Source organism: Triturus cristatus, chromosome 11 (assembly GCF_964204655.1).
Source record: "Triturus cristatus chromosome 11, aTriCri1.1, whole genome shotgun sequence".
In the NCBI taxonomy this organism is placed as follows: Eukaryota; Metazoa; Chordata; class Amphibia; order Caudata; family Salamandridae; genus Triturus; species Triturus cristatus.
In genome coordinates this window covers 388,665,169-388,687,359 of record NC_140594.1, presented here as the reverse complement: position 1 = coordinate 388,687,359, position 22,191 = coordinate 388,665,169, and the positions used below count along the sequence as shown (strand labels likewise).

Below are 22,191 nucleotides of genomic sequence, written 5' to 3'. Positions count from 1 at the left end.
AATTGTAGTCACTAATAAAAGTGGTAAATATGACAATGCTAACCAAAAACTCTTGATGTCATCAAGTTAAAGAACACTAGCATTCATGTCAGCTTGGCTAGCTAGAGTCTGTAAAGTTGCGGGGAGCACGACTGTCCCAATAGTAACAAATTGCACCAGGCATGTACCTTCAGGTGAAGTAGGTAAGAGAACAGAACAACTCATGATTGTCTGGAGCACACCTGTAGATTCAATCTCCTATATGGTTACAATATGTCTTGCAAAGATTCAGTGTAGTTATCAATATAGAGCACAATTTTAAAAAACAAAGAAAAATATTTTTCCTTCACACTGTAAGAATGGCTTTGATGAATTTGACAATCTAAGAGACACAAATTAGATATCCGAAATAAAAAGATTTTATGAAAGTTTATATATCATGGATTAAAAAAATCAGACATTAAATACCGAACAAAGAGGTTGTTTGATGTCCGATCAGAATAAACAGCCAACACATGTTTCGTCTACTAAACTTCCTCAGGACTTTCCAGATATGGGGTAAGGAAACCATCCAAAAGCTGGAACTGGAAAAACTGGAATATGATGTAAGAACTAGGAGACACTATATAGTTGCTCCTTGTTCACTGTAACAACATGGCACACGAAACGACCACTTTCAATTTTTAAATTTCACACGACCAGCCGACTAACGTTATTTTAGTCATAAAAACAAAGTTGGTAATGATGTTCCGGAAATCAGAATCCACATCCGAACACTCCATGTGAATACAAAAATACAAAGAGAAATATTTTCCCTTCAATACATTGTAAGAATGGCACTGACCAATGTGCCAATCTACTAGATGCAAACTACATATCAAAAATACAGAGTTTATGAAAGTCTACAGTGTGTATGTATATGTTTGATTTAAAAAAAAAAAATCAGACATTAAATGGCAAATAAAAATGTTATTTGATTTCAGATTAGAATAAACTGCCAACACGTATAGTCTACTAGACTTCCTCACGACTTTTCGGGTTTGAAGTAAGGAAACCATCCAAAAGCTGGAAATTAAAGTGTTTTTTAACCAGCCTGAGTTCTTCTGTGTACTAGCTAGCTTGTATTCTTGCTGTTTTACAGCTCTTGGGGGGGGACAAGGAGTTGGGCGCCTGCGGTGATACAGTTGAAGTTCTCAATGCATTTCGTCAGGCTGCTGGTGGCCTCCATGACATACAAAAGAGGCAAAGTAATTCTTGAGAGAAGAAAGTATGCAGAAGAAGCCCCCGGATCAGCAAACTTTCAAGGAGAGAATAAGTGATGCAACACCACTGAAAACCTTACTGAAAGGCTGGCCTGGTCCAGTTTGGCTGGCTTTAGCAGGAAAAAGGTACACGGTCATAGGAGGGACGTGATTACTATTCTGTTTATTTTCTAGAATCCAGGCTGACTGCACAAGGAAGCCTGGAAACATGTCTTAGATACCGTGCATCTGGCTCTCCCTCCAACCCAACTCTAGCAGTCATTTAGATTAAACCTATAAATCTAAATCCTGAAGTGCAGTACCATTAAGATAATCGCGTGGAGCGGTTTTATCCCTGATTCTAGGGGCTTCCACATAAATGGGGAATAACTCAAGAAATGCAAATTTCTACAAGATTTTTCAAGTGTGTGCACCTGATCTGGCAAATTCTTCAAATCCACAGGATACATACTTTCTTAATCCTATAAATATAGATCACATTTTTCACAGGTTTGTCAGAGGTCGAGTCAATTACTAGTAAAAGAGGGTTTAATGACAATCCATTAACAATAGCAGAGTAAAATACACTGAGATCCCATCACTAACAGTCCATTTGTTCGAAGCAGCCATAACTATACACTCTAGAAGTATTTCAACCTTCAGAGGAATTTTAGCTATAAAGGAAACTGTGGAAACTATTTCAAAAGGCTACAGAGCATATAGGACGCATGCATTAGGGTAGTGGCATTCATCAGTGACAATGATGGAAATACAGATCCACCTTTTACCATATTAAAATCCATCAAAAGTTAATTAGAAGGCATGAGTGGCTCATATCTTTTCATACCATGGTTTTTTGAGCCTAGAAGGATATACTCCTTCTATATGACCTTTCACGAAGTCCATCCCTAAATCAGCTTTGACCAACAACCCTTCAAAGGTTGGTTAGGCTGTGTGTCTTCAAATATGGTCCAAAACGTTCACATAAATCTTCTGGAGCTTGAATCAATTTTTCTCAATCTTCAGTTCTTTCTGCAAGTTCTCCATGAGCCGATTGTACAGGTTTTGAACATACAACCCCGGTGCAATGTTGTACCCATGCAAAAGGGGTGTTTGCCTATTCACCCTCCCTTTTCAAGTTGATAATGCGATTGTAGGATTGCAACAGAAGAAACTACAATGTTCAGGCATACCCACTGAGGCATCTATACTTCGGTCCTCACAAAAGGGAACTCTCCATTCTAGTCACACTGTGCATGTTGTACAGCGGAACACTTCCTGTTTTATCTCTCTGAATCCAGAAAACACTCATGTGCCCATTTCTGTTCTTTCTATCTGAACTGGAATACCAAATATGAATTTTAAACCCTTCAACTCCCACTCCCATATTCGCCAATTCAGGATACATATATGATCGCAGTAGTCTCTCTCCGCTCAGATACCAATTTTCAGATCTCTTTCACCTAACCAGGACTCATTTCAGGGTTTTCTAAAAGACCCCCCTCTTTCTTTGCCTGCAAAGGAGAGCAGTTCTGTAGCCCTACCTATAATTGCTAAACCTAAACTAACTTGAGACCTGAGAAGTTAGTCTTCAACCATATAGACATCTTGCTGAATCATTTTAAAGATGTGAGCTGGCAGTAAATAATCCATGCAACCGACTACCAATGGATCTAAAGCACCCAGTTACCTCATTAAGTATAGTTCGTACTACATAAAATTGCTATAAAAATATATTTTTTAACAAACATTCAGTGTAGAAGAAGGTTAAGATACGGTCTTAGAGAAAAGACATTTTCATTTACTTGAGTCTATGGCAAAATTATTTTTTTATTTCTTACCCTTCAAATACCAGCACTACAACTGTCCTATAGAACACAACAGTGAGGCTGGGGAGCTGAAAATTAACGTACTCACTCCAACCACACAACTGCACTGTTGCCCTTGTGTTGGAAAACGAGGCAGCATCTGTGAGGCCTGCACAAATAACATGACTACATTTGTCCTTCACTGGGAACCAAACACCCAATTGTAGCGCCTGACTCTCAGAGGGTAGCGTTGCAGAGCAGTCTAAGGCTTACTCAAGGGAGGTGGTGTGGGCTAGTAATCGCCATTTGCAGGTGCACAAAAATAACACTCAATAATTGATTGTCCAGTCTGTACTTTGCTTTATAAAAGTAAGAGTACATTTATTAAACACACACACCACTCAATACTATGCACCAATTTACAAATATACATAAGCTGTTGGAATTACTTTGTGACATTGCATAACATCTCCACCCCTCCCGCAGGGGGGGGTGGGGTCTAGTACCACCACTCCCATGTATGCACATCAACTTGCCCACAATGCAGTTAGTTGAACATAACCTGGAGCGAGGGCCCTGCGCACTGGCACCATCCCAGTGGCGACCCACCCCATTACCTCAACAAGCATTAAAAAGGGGTAAACCTTCCTTGGTGACACATGACCCTGACTGAGCATCTCCTACTGACCATAAAGTATGCACCTCTATATCTTAATGGCTAGCAGTCTGGGGTCTTCACCTATGCGCAGCAGCAAGAATCCATGTTTACGCACACTTTAGAATGACAGTACTCATCACCTTGGTTGATCATTTGAATGCATTGCAATTACAGCCCCTAAGGGCATCACAGATGAAATCTCAGGATTGCGCATATACAGCCGGACACCCTAGCAGGACTGTCTGGCAACATAACCCCACTTGGCTTATGACATCTCCTTACACATGTGACTTACAGTCCCTTCAAAAGAAGTACTTCTGGCAACTACACTTCTCCTGCAGTGTGCCTCTTCACTTTAAAAGGAATCCCAGGTAAAAGCATGGGATTACGTAAATACAGCCACACCCCCTAGCAGGAAGGTCCAGCAACATAACTCCATTTAGCTTAATATCACCTTACACAGGTACTTCACTTTACACATGTGACTTTCAGTCCACCTAAAAAGAAATAACCAATAGTAAATGCATTTCGGTGCAATTACACCACTTCACCTCCAGGGGATGCCCTTCTCCAGACATCCCCCAACTCAGCCCTTCACTCCGTGATGCACTTCATAGAACACCCTCAGCTGTAGAACATAAGTTCCAGCCTAGAAGGTGTTAAAGGCTGGCTGAGCCCTTGAGAGGTTATTCTTTCAGATGCCCCGTGAAACTTAGGGGTGGACTGTTCTTCTTTATGCTGGGGGAGACTGCGGTGCTCCTGCAGCCCCCCTGCACCCTTTTTCACACGTGAGGGTGACCCCCTCCTCTGGGGGCCACCAGGCACCAAAATGGCAGATTTCTTCGTGCTGAGGGGGGGAAAGACTGGGCCTCTCCAGCAGCTCCCCCAGCACCTTTTCACAAGTGAGGGTGACCCCCTCCTCTGGGGGCCACAAAGCACCAAAACGGCAGATTTCCAAATGCCTGGCGACGCATTATGGGGCGCTTTATGCTCCTCTTTACCAGCCCCCGCCACTGGGAACACTCTCCTCTGCGACTCTGAGAGCGTAGATTCAGCAGTGTGCTGTCTTCACTGGCTCCCTGCGCCAGCCTTTTGCCAGGCTCTCCTTCTGGGCCTTCCTTCTCCCTGCGCAGAGACCCCTGCTTCTGTGCACCAGTCCTGGGCTCTTCTTCTGGTGCTGATAGGGTCCTGGGGGCAGTCAGGGGGTCTCTCCTTCCAACTGCCCATTGCGCCAGGCTCCAGCACCTTCAGCCTCAGCCTCAGCCGACCACACCCCAGAGAGACCTTCTCTTCCTGTGCAAGCACTTTTTAAAAGTTGAGTAGGGGGCTGGCAGGAAGTCTCTGTTGGTCCTATCAAACAGCGACACATCACGTCCCTGTCCCTCCTTCTTGTCCAGCCTCGGAACTTGTTCAAAATGGTGTCGTCCAGGGTTTCTGGCCACATGTTTGAAGCCTCATCCCCCACGCTGCCTTCCCTCCTTGGTGCAGCCTGGTGCCTGGCACCCAGTGACAGCTGCTAATTGATGAGCCTTTATCCCCTCCCATCTTCTCTTCGTGGAGAGGAGGCCCTAGCTTGTGGAAGAAAGGTTATCAATCCATCCAGCTGACGTCAGCCCTCAGCCTGGGTCTGGTCTTGGCTGGCTCACAGAAATATGACAGTTCTTGATTACCCAAGAGCAGTACAAATATGACTTTGGACTCTGCAGAATACTTCTTTTCACCTCCAATACAATGGACTTTAGTACATGTCTGGAAACTGTAGGCCTTGTGGAAGTTAATTTAGCCATGGGCCCCACATTCCCTTAGGGAAATAATGAAGTGAAACACAGTAAAAAACACTGACTTTCCCTGGCATGTTTCTTTCCAGCGTATAAAGCCTATTCCATATCACCACCCAATACTGCATAAGTCCTGCCACACCATTCACTTTGTAGCTGCTCCTGGACTGCGCACGCTAGGAATCTCCCCTGCGCAGCCCGTACACGCATGTACACATGTGTCTGCATGTAACCAGCCCGGTGTCCCTTACTCCAGCTGCTGCGCAGTGGCCTGGTCAAGCCAGGGGAACACCAGTAAAATCCCCATGCAGTCTCTTACATCCTGAGTTCACTGTGAGTGAGTCCCAACTTATGAGGCTCCCCCACAGTAAAAGCTCAACAATTAGGTGCTCAAAAAGCAAAAAATCCGGGCGGCCCATAGTGTCAGAACCACCTTCTAACACCTTGTCAGACAATACTTTGTAATTTACTAACTACAAACTAATTGGACTAAGATCTCAGACCAGGAAGGGTGAGGTGTGCTAGGTCCTGGTTTTCTTCTCCACACATACTTTAGAGTGTGCTAGTTTTATTGTGTAATTAAATAGCAACTTCTTCAAATGGAATGTTTCAGTTTGAACAATGATGATTTTACACGACTTATTTGCTAACATGCATCTCAAGCCATTGATCCGATCTGGGAAGACTGGGTGTTCTGGGAAGCATTAATGTTTGGTAGTGTTGGTACGCTTCATTGCCTCAAAGTCCTGGATACATGCGCTTGCAAAGTTTGGCAAACATCGATAGTTTCTTTGGCTCTCCAGCGGTAGCTGTGTCTGGGCAGTGTGGGCTTACTTTAAGAATTGGTGGGAGATATGGACTCGGACACAAAACAATAGTTATCACAGTTGTTTCTTTGATTAGGTATACATCATTAACATAATTTAAGAATTAAAACAATAGCACTAGAACACTTGTTGAGAAATCCTAGTGTTTCTGTATGGGGATAAAACAATGTCCAGTGTAAATCCAGATGGCCAATATGTAAGCACTTTTAGAATACTCTGGAAGCACCATCCTGTTGGTTAACAGATGCACAGTCAATTGATTAAAGAAAGCCTCACTACATGCCAAAGTGTGGCAGCGATCAGGGTAGCTCAGAGGACTTGGCTCCTGCTGTGGTGTTCCTTCCAAAAGATTCTGCAAGGTCAAACAACTGGCATTAGCAAAGTTAGAAATAGAACTGGGGTTTTGGGACAGGGTTCATAGTCACAAGTTTAGTATTGTCATAACGACCTTTTAAATAAATCTCTGCACTGGTTAACCCGACACAGGAACTTCTCCCTCAAGTTGAGAAGAGATATTTTGCTGACAAGAAGAGTGGGTTGGATTGGCCCTGGGCCTGTGAAGGTAACTGTGTGATAATTAATTTTAAATCACCTTCCCTGGTTAAACAACTGCTTTTTGGGCAAGAAGGGAATCACCTAGCTGCTAGCAATATTTTGTCACTCACCTTGGGTTACTTTAATAAACCAGGTTTGCTTACACGCAAACCCTCCAACGGTTCAGCTGTTCCTTCCAACGTATTGGCACCTTCATCCTTTGTCACTCCGGTTCATAACAGATTTGAAGCTTTGGCAGATGTGGATTGACTTGGTGACCGGGAGGTAGACCATCGTGCCTCCCCAGCTGCCACAGCCACTATTGCTGCTGCTGTAGATGTGCCCCTGCTAACTCCCTCAAATTGGTATCCGGGAACGTTGCAAGACTATCTTCTAAACTTGCAACACTGGAGTGGCATAATTTTATTCATTTGTATGACATATGTCTGTTCCAGGAAACACGGTCTACTACCCCCCTTTACCGGCAGGGGTTTGCATTCAAAATGAGGTGGCAATCTCCTCAGGGAGAGGTAGGCCCTCCGGCAGAGTAACAATCTGGGTAAAACTGCACTGCGTGCCGTCATTAAAGAAGTTAAACTGGGTTCACTGGACATTCTTGGTATTAGCCTTGCATTGCCTGGTTTTATCCCTTGTCATGTCTATAATATATACCACAGACCCCGAGGTGTAAAACCTAAGTCGGATGAGATCACCTTGGTAATTGCACACTTAGCTTCACTCCCAAATGAGATAATGAAAATTGTTAGCAGGTGACCTCAACTGCCACTTTGAGCCCCTAGATGCTCATTTTAGGCTTCACTCTATAGAAGGGGGTCGGGTGTGGTCTACACCTCAATTGCCAACTTTACCAGCAGTTAAATGGTCTTTATTGACAGTCCAACTAAACACGTTTTTGCTTAGCCAGGGCCTTCGGGCTTGTAATGGTAGGTCTATTTCAGATACAATCGCCCGCAGGGGCCGAGCCTTTTGGATTATATCCTATTGGATGTCAGGCTATTGGTTGCTTTAATTGACATGACTGTGATCCCTCGCATTGACAGTGACCACAATCCCTTACCATTAGAGCTGAAGATGATAATGCCAACAGCATGTACTGATCCCAATGGTTGATGGTAGATTGGTTTTGTAATCCAGCAGGCGTAGGGTGCGTTGGAATACTATTTTCACATCAGAAGATGCCATTGGTAATATTTACTGATGTGTTACTGGGAATATTGAAGATCTCTTGGTATTGTTAGACCATTCGCAGCAAGAACTGGGAATATGGGCAAGTGTTACAGATTCATATTTGCAATTGTTTGGTAAATTAAGTGAATTTTTCTATGTAGAATCTTGCCATTCGAGCAGGAGGCTCAAACCCCCCACCTGGTACAACCAGCGGCGCAAATTTGCAAGAATAGAGCTGACATTGGCCATAAAAGAGCAGCACCATTCTATAATAAGGGAGACTCAGTTAATCTACAAAGGTTACATAAGAGATGGCAAGAGAGAATGGGAACAGATGAAGTGGACCAACCTGTTGGTTGCGGCAAGGAGGGACTCGAGCTCCTTCTGGAGCATAATCGCTACTGGATCTGTGGATGGAAATTCCCCGATTTAAAATCATACACCGATGGCAACCCGGGTAGTCAATTTTGAAAGCTTGCATTCCTTTCAAGATTCTAGCTTGCAATCTGCTGCTGAATCCCTTACTTCCTACAGTAATGTCACTCTAGCGACTAGCACTGATTTGGACCCATTCGCTATTATAGGCAATCCCCCTGAATGCCTAGTTGTCACAGACCAAGATATCATAGTGGCAATTAACAAATATGTTCCCCAGAAAGCTCCGGGTTTGGACAGGGCTCCAGGAGATCTTTTTCTTGGTAAACCTGGCGTGTGAAGGGCCTACATTTCTCTGGTCTTCAATGCCATAATGCGAGGAGCTCCCATACCTTCAACATGGCTTAGAGCTGAGATAGTTCCCATTTTCAAGAAGGGAGCCCGGAATACTCCAGCTAATAATAGGCCTATTAGCCTAATTGACTATACCCCAAAACTCTTTGCAAGGGTTCTTTTGCATAGGCTTCTAGAGTGGATGTACGAGTCCTAGATCCTTACACCCTTGCAGGCAGGGTTTAGAGTACGGATCAACACGCTAGACCAGGTGCTCTATTTCCAGTTGTTTTCCTGGAAATTTGTTTTATTAAGGCAAGGACAGCTTTACATTTGTAGATCTTAGATCTGCTTTTGATTTAGTTCCCTGCCCAAGCTTTGGCAGGTCCTGGGTGAACTGTGGGTACCGCAATACCGGTTGAATATGATTAAGCGCCTATGTGATAATAAATTACCCAAGTGAGATGTGGTTCGACAGGTGAATTGACTGAGCCTTTTCCTGTCTAAAGGGGGGTGAGGCAGGGCTGTGTCCTAGCCCCTACCCTCTTTTACCATAATATAAATGATCTATCACCTTTTGTGGACTGTGGCAGTTCAGATGCCCCGTACCGTGCAAACATCAGAAAACCAGCCCTGATGTTTGCAGCTTATACGTATCTTTTAGCCAAGTCTCCCATGGGCATACAGAAGATTTTGGACAGATTCAATACTTTCTGTACCAGTAGAGGCTTAGACAAAAATATCACCAAAACTAAATTTATGGTACTCAATCCCTGCAGCACTACAAGGCCTAACCCTGTCCTTAGCGGGTGTCATTTGGACCATGTTCACACGTTTGAGTAGTTAGGAATAACCCTTAATGAGCACTTTAATTGGCACCCGCATTTAACTAGGAGCAGGTTAAGGCTTGAGTGAACCATTGGGGGGGGAATCATAAAATTACAAACGTGATCTCCCTTTCGCCCCATTTCCCCCGCACTACAAGTTTTCAATCACCAAGCACTTGCCTCAGCTCTTTATGGAGGAGAGCTTTGGGGGCACAGGCATGCGTCTTTCCTTGGGCTTGTAGAAAAAAGTTTTTTTCTGAGAGCTGTCGTGGCTTCCCATTAGTACCTCATTCATTCCCTTAAGGCCGGATAAGGGGCAAAAAACCTGACTGATGTGGTAGGCTCAAAGCCTCTATTATATTTGAAGAGGCTCTGGTCTACTCCAGAGCTTGCTACCCATCAGTCAGGATTGCAGGAGATCTTATGTAGTATGGGTGCAAAAGATATTCCATGGCTTAAATATGTCAGGTTTACACTCACAACATTGGGCTTAGGCAACTTTGGGATGCCCCCGCGGATTGCAGTGAATTATAGAAGCTCCAAATTAAGAATTCCTATAAGCATATAAGCTAAATCTGTTGCATGCTCAGTCACTAGCAGGACCTTTAACTCTGGCCTTCCTCCAATGGAAAGATAGTTATGGGCTGGAGTGTTTCCTGGATGATATTGAGCCTGTAGCTGCAAGGAAACTTTTATCTGCAGTTCAGGTATGGGTCTCTACTCCTACTTTCCTTTTACATCCAGATGGGGGGCTCATTCGAGACCCTACCCCTACCAGTGTGCCCTCCGTCTCTCAGCAAGTGAAACAGTAGAGCATGTTTTATTTTTATGTCCTGTATACCAAGGCCCTAGGAATTTGTATATCCGAACCATTGTGTTATAACCTTGGGTGCGGGACATGTAGAGAAGCTCCAAGAATCCTGAAGGTTGATCCCATCCACTATGTCTTGTCGACCGTGATGCTGTTCACAGTTTCACGGTTTTTGCTGGCTATGTGGAGAACTGGGCAAAATCATATGAAAAGAATCATTGCCTAGTTTCCTTGTGGTGTAAACAATCAAATGCTTATTGCTGTTTTATTGTTTTATACTTCTTATATGGATTTTAATGATGTATTTATGCTTAACTGTATTTATTCATTACCATGATTATAATTGTTTTATCTGTATTGCTGCACTTTGATTGGATACTGTTGAATAAAGTAAAGAATACTAGGGAAAGAAATGCTGGGAGACACGCATCAGTATTATGACATCCTTTTAGGTTTTCTTGTTTTAAAATTGTATTCTCTCAACATTTGTAGTACTCATTTTTATTTCATCTATCCCAGTGAGTATTCTTGAGCTGCCCATACTAGAAAATAATACAGGTAATCCGGGTGACATAGGGGACTCTAAAAGAGTCCTCTCCTAAAGACTTTTCTGAGGTTTTTGTACCTTTGGCTTTTGTCTTAGTATTGTGGTAGCTTTTTGACAATCGCTGTATTATGATTACAATTGTTTTATATATTTACACTGTTATAACCAGTGATTTGTATTTGTTATGATTCTATGTATATATAAAGCTTTTGCACTGTGCACTTTTATGTTTCATCAAACCGAAATAAAGTTGATTGATTGTATTGTCACTCAGCTGCCCAATTTGACCTACTTCTTCCATATGAGTTTCCTGAGAGACAAAAGGCCAGTATCCTAAAACTGGCCAGTCATGCTTTACTTTTTTATTTCTACAATTAAACTAGACCCTTCTGTGACATTAACAATATAGCTTCATGCTTCTCTACATCACTCTGTATCCGTTGTTTGCTCTTCTCTTTTCTCAGATTTCAGAAAGATGACTGCTGCATCTCAGCATCACGCAAGTGGGTAACATATGTAAAAGAGAAGCAAGAGGTGGAGGGTTTTTCTATGCAAGACTACTTTCAGAAAGCCTCATAGGAAGATTTTGGAGTAATAAGCCTTGAATTTCCACCCTGACTGGGGATAGGGAATATGGGGACATAGATATAGAAATTGTGAAACACCGATATAAAAGGAAAAGGGCGACAGAAGGCAAGGGTTTTCTTACAGAGGGGGGGGGAAAGTAGACAGGTGGAACACAGAGGGGGAGACATGGAAAATAGGGAAACAGACATGAGAGGCAGGAAACGGAGGTGAAACAAATACTACACATCAAAGACTATTGACTTACACTCACTGCTGTAGAGGAATGCAGCAACATCCAAACCCCATACCTGCTGTGGAGCCGTGTACAGAGCAGAGTCACGACCACCCTATATACAGGTTACAAGTCCCAAGACCCACCCCGTTAATAAGGTCTGCCACAGGTACAACTCACAACCCAACAACTACACTTGTGCAAATATAGTGACAGATCGAAAGACTTATCACTCGCTCTTTTGCCCCCTCCCAATTCGAGATCGCCCTCGACTGGGAAGACCCACCACCCAAAGACAATAGTCTGTACTCAAAGAGACTCAACAAGCCCAAGAGACCAAGCTATTGGTGATCAGTTGTTTATACAAACAAGCACTGGCAAAGCCAGAAGGGCTCACATTTGGGGCCTTTTGGCTATGCCAGCTGCTTCTGACAGTGCTGTAAAAGCACTGGTACACTGTGCAGCATAGTCAAAATAATAAAAAGATAACTTTTTATAAAGTCCAATGGTGATCACTTAATTTCACGTGTGTGTTTGTGTGTGTCAGAACCCATGCACGCTTCAAACCTTGCAGACACCCCTTTGATCGGTAAATTTAAAAAAGCACAATTTTTACAATGTGAAAGCACCAATTTATAAAAAATAAAAAAAGGACCATGGTTGTTGGGGGAGGATGAAAGAAGTGGGTATTGGAGGAGCACATGTGACAGGAGAAGGGTACAGCACACAGACGGCAGGGGGAGAAGCACAAGCTTAGCACATAAGCAGGAGACAGCAAAATGGAACGTGAGTGGTGGTGGAGGGTACACAGACGAAAGAGAGCAGCGCAGGTGGGAATGAAAGATGTGGATTTAACATGGAGCTGATGGGGGAGTAAAGCACATAAGAAAGTAAGTTTGAAAAAGGTAAACACTTGTGAAGTGCTAAAGCAAAAAGAAAAAAATGCGCACAACTGGGGGTGGGAGCGAACGGACAAGAAACCACAACATGGAGCAGGAGATAGTCGGACAAGCACACAATGTAAACAGCTGGAAAAAGAAAAAAGCTGTACCTAAAAATGATAAGTGATAGGAAAGAGGCTATGCTCCAGGGAAGTGGCATTTACCAGATGGACAAGGAAAGCCATCGAATAAAGAAGCAAGCAAATGAGAGCGATAATAAAGCCATCTAATAGTAAGCAGTAGGAGGGTTTCAAGTCCACTGTATGATCTTGGCAAGCCTACAATAGAGCTTTTGCCACCAAACATCTTGCGCTGTCGGGTAAGTCCGACCAGGAAACAAGATATACTGCTTGTTAACAATTTCAGCCAATCTTAATACACCAAATCAAGTTTTTGCCCATATGCAACCCTGCCAAAAGACATGTTAGCGGGCTGCCACATCTTAATCATCAAACCATAAAAATAAACCTTTAGTCAGGTCTTACCCTCGAGTCCTGGCGCACAAAGCATACAAACTAATGAATTCTTGTTATCGGGGCCTTCTCTCCTTTAAGACTGTTTTCCTGCTGAGATGCCTCCCCAGAAGGATAAATGAACTAAAAGTTCTTTCTTTTAAACAAGGTTAGAATGTTTCAAAGAGGTAAAGTTTTCCTTTATGCTGTCTGAAAGCAATATTAGACTTTTATTCGAAACAGCAGTGGCTGCTGTCAGCTTTGCAGAGTGGTGGGACGGGCAAATGGGTGGTGGGTGCATACATGGGCTAAACTACATTCATGCAGACATGCATTACATTATCGTTTTAAAGTTAAAATGTTTAACTTTAAAATGGTAATGTAATGCACGTCGGTGATTTAGGGCATACATTTTCAAATACAATACATAAAAAAGGAAATGAATGTCACTTACCTTGCTGCAGGTCCTTGCTCCGATCCCGGTATTCTTCTCTCCTTCAGCATGGGCCCAGCCAACTCCCCTAACCAATCCTGCTGCTACTCTCAAGCACCAGGATTGGACAGAGCAGGCTCCCTCAGTGCTTCAAAGGGCACTGTGGCCTGTGCTTGCTCTCAACCCAGCTTTACAAGACAGCTGGGTTAAGAGGTTTCAAGTAAACACATCTGGCTAGCCGTCATAAGACAGCCGGCCAAAGAGACATGCGCACTTTAAACTTAAAGTGCCCCGCCCATCTCTCATCTCTGCTACTGCCACTAAGCAGCGGCCTGCCCCGTCCTATCACTCTGCTCGGGACTCGGGATAAGAAATGGTAATAATGTTTATTACCATTTTATTTTTCACCTGGGGATTATGGGCTTGTGTTAGGGTCTTGCAGGTCACATAAATCTTGCAGACCTGAAAGTTCTTCGAAGTTCCAGTAACTTTCAGTGCTTTTTTCTAGACAGACCTATTAAAGCTTGGTTCCCAAATTTCTGCTGAGCTACAATTAAAGGTTATTTATGGGCTTGTGTGAAACACCTTGTAGGTCACACAAATCTTGCAGACCTGAACGTTCTTTTAAGTTCCAGTAACTTTCAGTGCATCTTTCTGGCCGGTCCTGTTAAAGCTTGGTGTCCAAGTTGGGGTCTCATTTCATATTCAACTCATTTTTACTTTCCGGTGTCCAACAACACTACTTACATTGACAAAGCAGACCACACAATATTCTCTTTATAGCAACTTGCAAATTATATGCACTGTAACATCTTATTTCATTAATATACTACCCTCCCTACCTTCATTGTATATAACTATTTTATTTTAGTTTGTAAATACTCGCAATATAAATATCAATAGAATAAGGCAGATTGTGTTTACTGGAATCTAAATGTGTTTGCCCTGCTAGAAATGACAGAGAGCGAGGTTAGGTATGACAGATGTTTGCACTAAATTTGCTGTTAGATTCTCTGGCATGATTGAGGCAAAGATGCTGTTCACAATCTTGAAGCAAATCGCTTCATAGAAGCACAAAGGGAATGCCAGTCACAGACCACAAGAAGGTCAGTGCAGCACTATTCATCTAAACAGACAGGTCAATATAGAGCCTGTCAAACACATAGATGTTGAGTAAGCAAAAGTCTTGCACACAAAGTCCAGAACTGTACTGGTCATGGTGTCACAAGTCACAGTGACGAAGACCAGAATAGAGATGGTCTTGTGGAAAAATAAGGTACCACTCCTTCAAACATGCAAAAGTGCTAATGTGGTAATGGACACAGGGGGACATGTCAGCAGACTTCAGTCCTTTACAGAAACATTACAGTAACACTACCCAGATCCAGAAAGGGCTCTCCATATTTGTAACATGCATTGCATGATCTTTCCTGCACGACAGGCAACACAGTGTGAAGTACTGCCCACTAAAGCTGGCATTCCAAGAGCTCAACATAAAACACAGACCAAAAACAGCCTGATGGTGCAGGTCACATGCACAAAGAGAAATGTGCTGCCATTCCAAAAGGTGAAGCAAATGCAGCACACTGCTCATTCGTACAAAGTACACTATTTGTCCCTGGTACGAGGAATCAACTAAGAAGCCAGCAAATGGGAGCGATAATAAAGTCAGCCACTAGTAAGCGGCGGATGAGTTTAAAGTCCCTAAAGTCGGGTAGGCTTGACATAGAAACCAGGAAACACAGAGGCATCACACCAATGATTCCATGTATGAAGGACAGCTCACCACCACACTGTTGCATTAAGGATACAAACCATTCCTCCCCGTAAATGAAGGTCACCCTACAAACGCCCTACTTATACGAACGACTTCTGAAAACAGTATCAGGCAATAATACAACTGGCCCTGTATCACATTAACAGGGAAGCACACCACTTGTCCCAATTTCAAAAGGCAGCAAACAGCAGGTCCCACGTTTTGTGAAGTAAAGCAGACACATGAAAGCAGACCTACAAACAGCAAAACCATCAGGAAACACAACAAGTGGGTCAAACTCACCAGGATAGTTCGCTGCAGGCTGGAGTTCACACCACGAAACATCACTCGGCCCACCAGGTTGGCGATAGATGGAAAGACAAGTGCTCCACAAAGAGTGCGTGAAACCGACAAGTGGTCACTCTGTGGGTAGGACTCCAGAGGTATGTGCGGTAAAGGACGTCCAATGCCTAATGGAGAAAGGCTGAATGTTAATGAAGAAATTAAACAAGTAAGAAGAGAGAAAAGGGAGTTTCAAAATTTAGATTTTATGATATATCAGAGATGATTTATGTAGCAGAATTCTAAAACAGAGCTCTACAAAGCTGATAGGGTGAATCGCTGTTTTACAACTCAAACTTGAAAAGCTAGTATCTAGTTCTCGTACCACAGCCAGAATCCATATGTCGGGTACATCTTATTCTTACCTAAAAGCAGTGCATTGAGAGCCTGCAATTTGCTGGAGTATTTATGCCACATCCGCAGCACGTAATCTTCCCAGCGAATCATCTTGCCTAGCACCAGCATGACGGGAATGGTGGGAAGGCCCATGAGCAGAAAGAGGGGGTCAGCACGTTCCATCACATCTAAACCTTTCTTGTGACCAACAACCTGAAGCATAGAGATGAAAAAACAGAGCATTGAAGTACCATACTCTTCCTCCCAATCTAAATACTCTTGTGCAAACACACAAGAACAATACAAAGAGAGAGCCCGCTCTAGCTGCACAACTTAATGATGGGGTTCGTAGAAGAAGGCAGCAAACACTTTCACAGTACAAGTTAACTTCTCACAGGAGATTTAAACCAGTGCAAGTCTTCTACCATTCCGCTTAAAGGGCAATGAGAAGAAGATTCAGCCAATACAGTGTACGACAAGTGCAGAACCTGAAATTTGTGGGGGCAAACCTGCAGTTTGAAGGGAAAAAAAACTATTACCTATAGAGCATGATTTAAAACACTTGTGTTTAACTCTACGGTTCTGGACATTATTTGTTTCATGAAAACAATGTTGTACGTTTCCCCTTTTTCTTCCGCTGCATAATAAGGTCTTGAAATTTACCCGCTATTCCAGTTTCGTGGTCAGAAAATCATTTCTGAAAGACAATCCTCCACTTGACTGTATTTTTTTTTAAAAGCCACGGCATTCCCCAGTTGTACTGTAGTATACCGATATTTGCATAGTGCTTTTCATATCCCTCCAAGAGACCAAAAATGCGTTTTCAATTGTTGAGGGAGTAGGTCCGCCGCATGTCAAATTTATATAGCGCTTCGTGATCAGGTCGAACAAATATTTTCCTGCAAGGCTGTAGGAAAAACTGCTAAATCTGAACATGGATAAAGAGCATTTCCAGGACTAGAATCAGGCTATTAACGTAGTATCTGGTCATCCTGAACTCATAATAAGTTTGCTCTTGGACTCACTGGGAATTCAGACAAATGACCTACGTGCTTCATTGAGCTAATTTGAAAGGGAGAATTTTCACAAACTCAAGTGACCATTGCACACGTTTTCCAATGGAGCTTGACAAAACATTGCCCATTTAGTTCAATGCCAAAAATCAAACCTCTCGAAGCCAGTATGCAGAAGAGCTGTCCAGGAAAGGCACAAATGATGAAAAACAAGCAATAGCCCTCAAATAAAAGCTGTGCTAGATCGAATGGCTCTAACTGTGTAGTACTGCAACATTTATGCAGTGCTTACTTCCCTCTGTGGGGCACTAAAGCACTTGTCTACATGGTTAGCACGCCACACTTGGTAGGGTGTGTGGTTGGAAGTGGGTTGTCTTTGATCCTATGTTGGAAGGGGTTCCACGCCGTGCGCGATGGCCACCGAGGTGTGGTGATTGTGTTATTGGATGACACTATGATGGATGATGGGAGAGGGAGAGGGAGAGGGAGAGGGAGAGAGAGAGACGCAGTTTATAGTTTTCATTAAGCCGGCAGTTTTGAGCAGCTCCGCAGACCCCTTTATGGTATTTCTTATGATCACAGTTCAGTTAGCTGGTTACCGCACTTGGTTGTTCATTCTAAAATATTTTGCTTTAAGTTTATGGTTCATGGGGAAGGTGACATGGGAAGAGACCTACTGGAATCAACTTAAAGAAAAAAAAAATCATCCCTTATCTGATTGTCATTGTGAAAGGTCCAGAAATGATCATAGTATATAGCTGGTTGGGACCTGCATGGGTAGACTAAAGTAGAGTCCTCTGATTGGTTAGCAGCTCAAGGCAGATCTCTTCAATTATTCATTGCCTCTTCAGTTGGTGATGGTTAGTTTATGGCCAGTCACAGTACTGTGTGATGGACAAAACGCGCAGCAGATGTCTTGTCAGTGTAAAAGTGTGAAGCAGTAAAAATGGATATTTTTTGCCTATATGAACTGCAAACGCCTTACGCGCCCGCTTAGCATTGTGGTTGCAAATTTTTTTGTGTACATTTTATTTTAAGAGTAAGTCACCAATTTTGCTTTCATCCTTACACATATACTGCATATAACCAGGAGGCATTCTGGGAGCATTACAAATAAGACTCCTTGCGTTCTGTTTTTATTATTTTTTTTACGGTAAATACAGCGATAACACAATGTGTTTTCTGTCTGCATTTATTTTTAAAAAAATTGAAAAATACAGACAATATGGCTTCTTTTGAGTAACTTCCATGCTCTCTTTTATCAACTTCAGGCAAACTGCTGTGCAGATAGACAGCATGGGGAATTAACAAATAGGATGAGATTTCCTTAAATAACTGCATAAGCAAATATACATTTGCAGTATAATGCAAATGTTTACCTGTGGATGTACTGTTTTGCTATTTGGTTTCTTAATTTGCCAAAATACGTCAGGGATCAAAGTAGGAGAGCATGTTTATCAGTTGAATAAATGTGGCAATATACAATTTTACAACTTCATTTATTCACAAAACACAAACTAAATATGCATAAATACCAATAAGATGTCCAAAACATAAATATGGATAAATACAGGCAGAAATGTTAAAAAAATAAATAGATATAACCGAAGCCGTAATTATAAACAGTCTTAAATTGTTACATTTTGAAAACATGTTACTTATTTTTATATTGGAAGAACAGTCTAATACAAACTGAGGCACAGCTTAGTGCTTTTCCTTACACTATTAAGTTTAAACAACTTACAAATATAGATACAAACCTTGACTTTGGGTTGGGCAATTCTTTTTAACAGGTCTATAGTGTGGTATTGCAAACTAGCTGCACTGGGGTTGGGTTCAGTAGACAAAGTAAACGTGAAAACTTGATGTCTGACTCCAAATCATATGCCCTTGTCTCCAGGTGTTAGGAATTCCACACCCCTGAAAACTTACACACTAGAAGGCTTTGTTTTTTGTGGTACATAAATACGGGTATAAATCATTTACACTGACCGATCACACATACCAACACAGTAACACACTAATAGATAACCATGCATACATTCCACCAGACCTACAGGCCCCTTATCGCATAAACAGCGTCTTCACGGCACACAGAGCAACAGATAAATAGGTATGCATGAATATGGACTAGTATAAAGAACAGCACAAAACACAGAAACAACAGACATCCTTAACAAAGTCTCGCACATGTCAAGCACATGCAATTTCAACACAATTTCAAGCACAGTGTAAACAAACTTGACTTTATTTAGGTCTCGCCTAGGCAGTCCTTGCGCAGTCTCTTTGAGACATGCTGTATTCAGGATATGTATTAAATCAAAAGGGGGAGAAAGAAGCGGAGATCCATTCAGCTTCCAAACAAGAAGCAATAATCACAAGAGAATGGATCACTTGAACCTGTGTAACCAGGGTCAGGTATGGTGGCCGTCTTTAAATCCCTCATTCATGTACATAGGTGGTCGGGCGGTATATCTTGATTTTCCGCCTAATTTTTAACGTGACAGCATCATCATCGTTTTTTTAGGTCTCGCCTGACCTAGCGCATGCGCTGGTCTGGCGAGACTTTTTGTGAGGGCTCCAAAAAGTGCTACCATGGCCAGCCTAGAGGTACAGAGCATGTGCACGGGCGCGCGCGCCGCGCTTGATCGCGATCACTTTCGTGGCCGCACGGCCACTTTGATGTTCACCGTAAGCCAATGCTGCACTCGCGGCTTCAGCTATGTTGATGCCCTCTGACCTCATGCTAAAACATGCCTCAGTTGCTAGGGGAAGCGATGCTTGGCTTCAGACTCTCTGAGTGCAGCAAACACTGGGCCCGGCCGCACAGGCTGCTTGTGCACAAGTCTTCGTTTTCTTTTCACCCCTGCCCTTCTTGTCTGTGTAACCATGAGTGACTGCGTCATAACTTGAGCCCACGCAGTAATATAGAGGTTATTGCTGGAATACAATGCTCAATATTAAAGGATTTCCTGTGTGTCCCCTCTTCTGTTTCAAATTGCACAATTAGTGAAATGTAGGGAAATGTTGCTCTTTCCTCCTTGTAGTACGACTGACAGTGCATGCCTTGAAAAACCTGCAAAACATAAGTAAATAATCACAGGTGTCGTGATTAACTAATAGCGCTCGTTTGAGGTTTCGTTTACAGTGATTGGAAAATTATAAAATTACCGAAATTATTATTTTGTTTGGTTCCCTCTGTTTGCCTGTACCAACGTTCACACATGCAGGGAAGCGTTTTTGTGAGCCATGGGGTTGTTTTTGTTTTGTTCAAAATTGAGGCATGTCCATAAATGTCACAAATTATATTTACTGTAAAATACTTGCTGAGTTTATTTAAATAATCTTTGCTGCTGACGCTTCTCATGGCACCGCATGTTCTTATGTATCCAAGTGCATTTTGTCTTCACCTCACAAGATGCTTGTTAACTGCCTAGCATGTCAGAACACCACCCGAAATAGTTTTTTTTGTAAACGTGTTAAGAAAAATATTCACATCTACAACGCCAGTAGATCTAACTCATTTTCTAGATGATCACTCCACTGCAAACAAAATAACATAAGTAAACAAGCATTGGCATAACCAATAGGTCTCGCCTTTGGGACCTTATAAGTGTTTAGCTATGCAACAACTGATGTTGTTGCACCAAAGATATTGTGCAGAATAACTAAAAACTTATAAGGTCCCAAAAGCAAGACCTATTGGCTATGCCAATGCTTGTTTTAATATGCCATCCTCCACCCGGAGGTAGACCAACTGGTAATACCATAGGGATCAGTGATAAATAGTGCTAAAGTGAGGTGAGTTAAAATTGCCTACCTCTCCAAACTAGAAAAATCTTTAATCAGTTGGAGACGTGGAAAAGTAAAATCAAAGTGGTGTGTATGAAGATAAAGTTACTGATCTAAGGCATTTGTTTGTCCATGTGATTGGTCGACATGTTTCAACCCCATATGTGCTCAGACAGGTCGGGGGGCTTTCATCAGGACCTGTGGTTAAATAAGGTTGCTTAATTAGTAGCCTAAATAGGTAGGTCACTGACTTACCACTCCCTATTGCGGGCCTCTGTTTTCAAAGCGATCACAAGTCGCAGAAACGAACATCGTCAGGTTATAAAGCACGCCGGTCCCCCGAAGAGGCCCACAATAGGGAATCCAAGTTATAGGTACTAATGACCGATAACGACTATAGAAGAGAGGTAAGTCAATGACCTACCTGTTTAGGCTGCCAATTTAGCAACATTATTTAACCACAGGTCATGAAAAAAGCCCCCCGATCCGGCTGGGCAAAAACGGGGCTGAAACATGTCGACCACTCACATGGACAAACAAGTGCGTTAGATCAGTAACTTTATCTTCATACACACCACTTTGATTTTACTTTTCCACGTCTCCAACTGATTAAAGATTTTTCTAGTTTGGAGATTTAGGCAATTTTAACTCACCTCACTTTAGTACTATTTATCACTGATCACTACTGTATTACCAGTTGGTCTACCTCCGGGTGGAGGATAGCATATTAAAAAAAAAAACAATGATGATGCTGTCACGTTAAAAATTAGGCGGATAATAAAGATCTACCGCCCGACCACCTATGTACGTGAATGAGGGTTTTAAAGACGGCCACCATACCGGACCCTTGTTACACAGGTACAAGTGATCCATTCCCTGATGTATTCAGGATATGGGCATGAAGCTCCGCCCATCTTTTTAATTGGCTCCCGTCACTGTCCTTTGTAAATGGTGGCTTTTCATTGGTCAATATGCTAAGTAGTCCCTCCTTAGTACAACTTTTTCTCGTCTTGTAACCTCCCATGAGGACACCCCCTGCTACATGTGTTGTTACTTGGTACCTTTTAATTACACTTTGTCAGCACTATTTTCATAATTACTTTCTCCTAGCTGCTGCAGGCATAACATGCTCTCCCCGCTTCCACAAAGCAGAGGCTGCGTGTTTTCCTGGATAAGCGTGGCACTTGAGTGTGGACGCCACACTTTATGTTTTAAAGACGCTCACTCCCCTCCCCGCTCCACGGAAGGTACACGTTATTGCTTTTTTTTTTTTTAAATCTACTTCATCTTCAACAATGGTGGCTGCGCCCCTTTCTTGGTATGCGTGGCTCAGCAAACTCCTTTAAAAAAAATATCATTTGTCTTTTAAGCAGCAGCTGTGAGCTTTACTTTGGGTGGTGTGACAGTGCGGGACATGAAGA

General features: G+C 42.6%; 1 protein-coding gene across 1 annotated transcript in view; it reads right to left on the bottom strand.

The window, feature by feature from the left end:
- LOC146784246 (E3 ubiquitin-protein ligase MARCHF5-like) overlaps window positions 1-22,191 on the bottom strand; it is a 40,301-nt gene that overhangs the window by 2,671 nt on the left and 15,439 nt on the right. The window contains exons 4-5 of the mRNA XM_085634795.1: window positions 15,995-16,178; window positions 15,591-15,757 (exon numbers count right to left, since the gene is read on the bottom strand). Of these exons, the coding sequence (XP_085490921.1) occupies window positions 15,591-15,757; window positions 15,995-16,178 (351 nt within the window). The remainder of the gene's footprint in view (window positions 1-15,590; window positions 15,758-15,994; window positions 16,179-22,191) is intronic.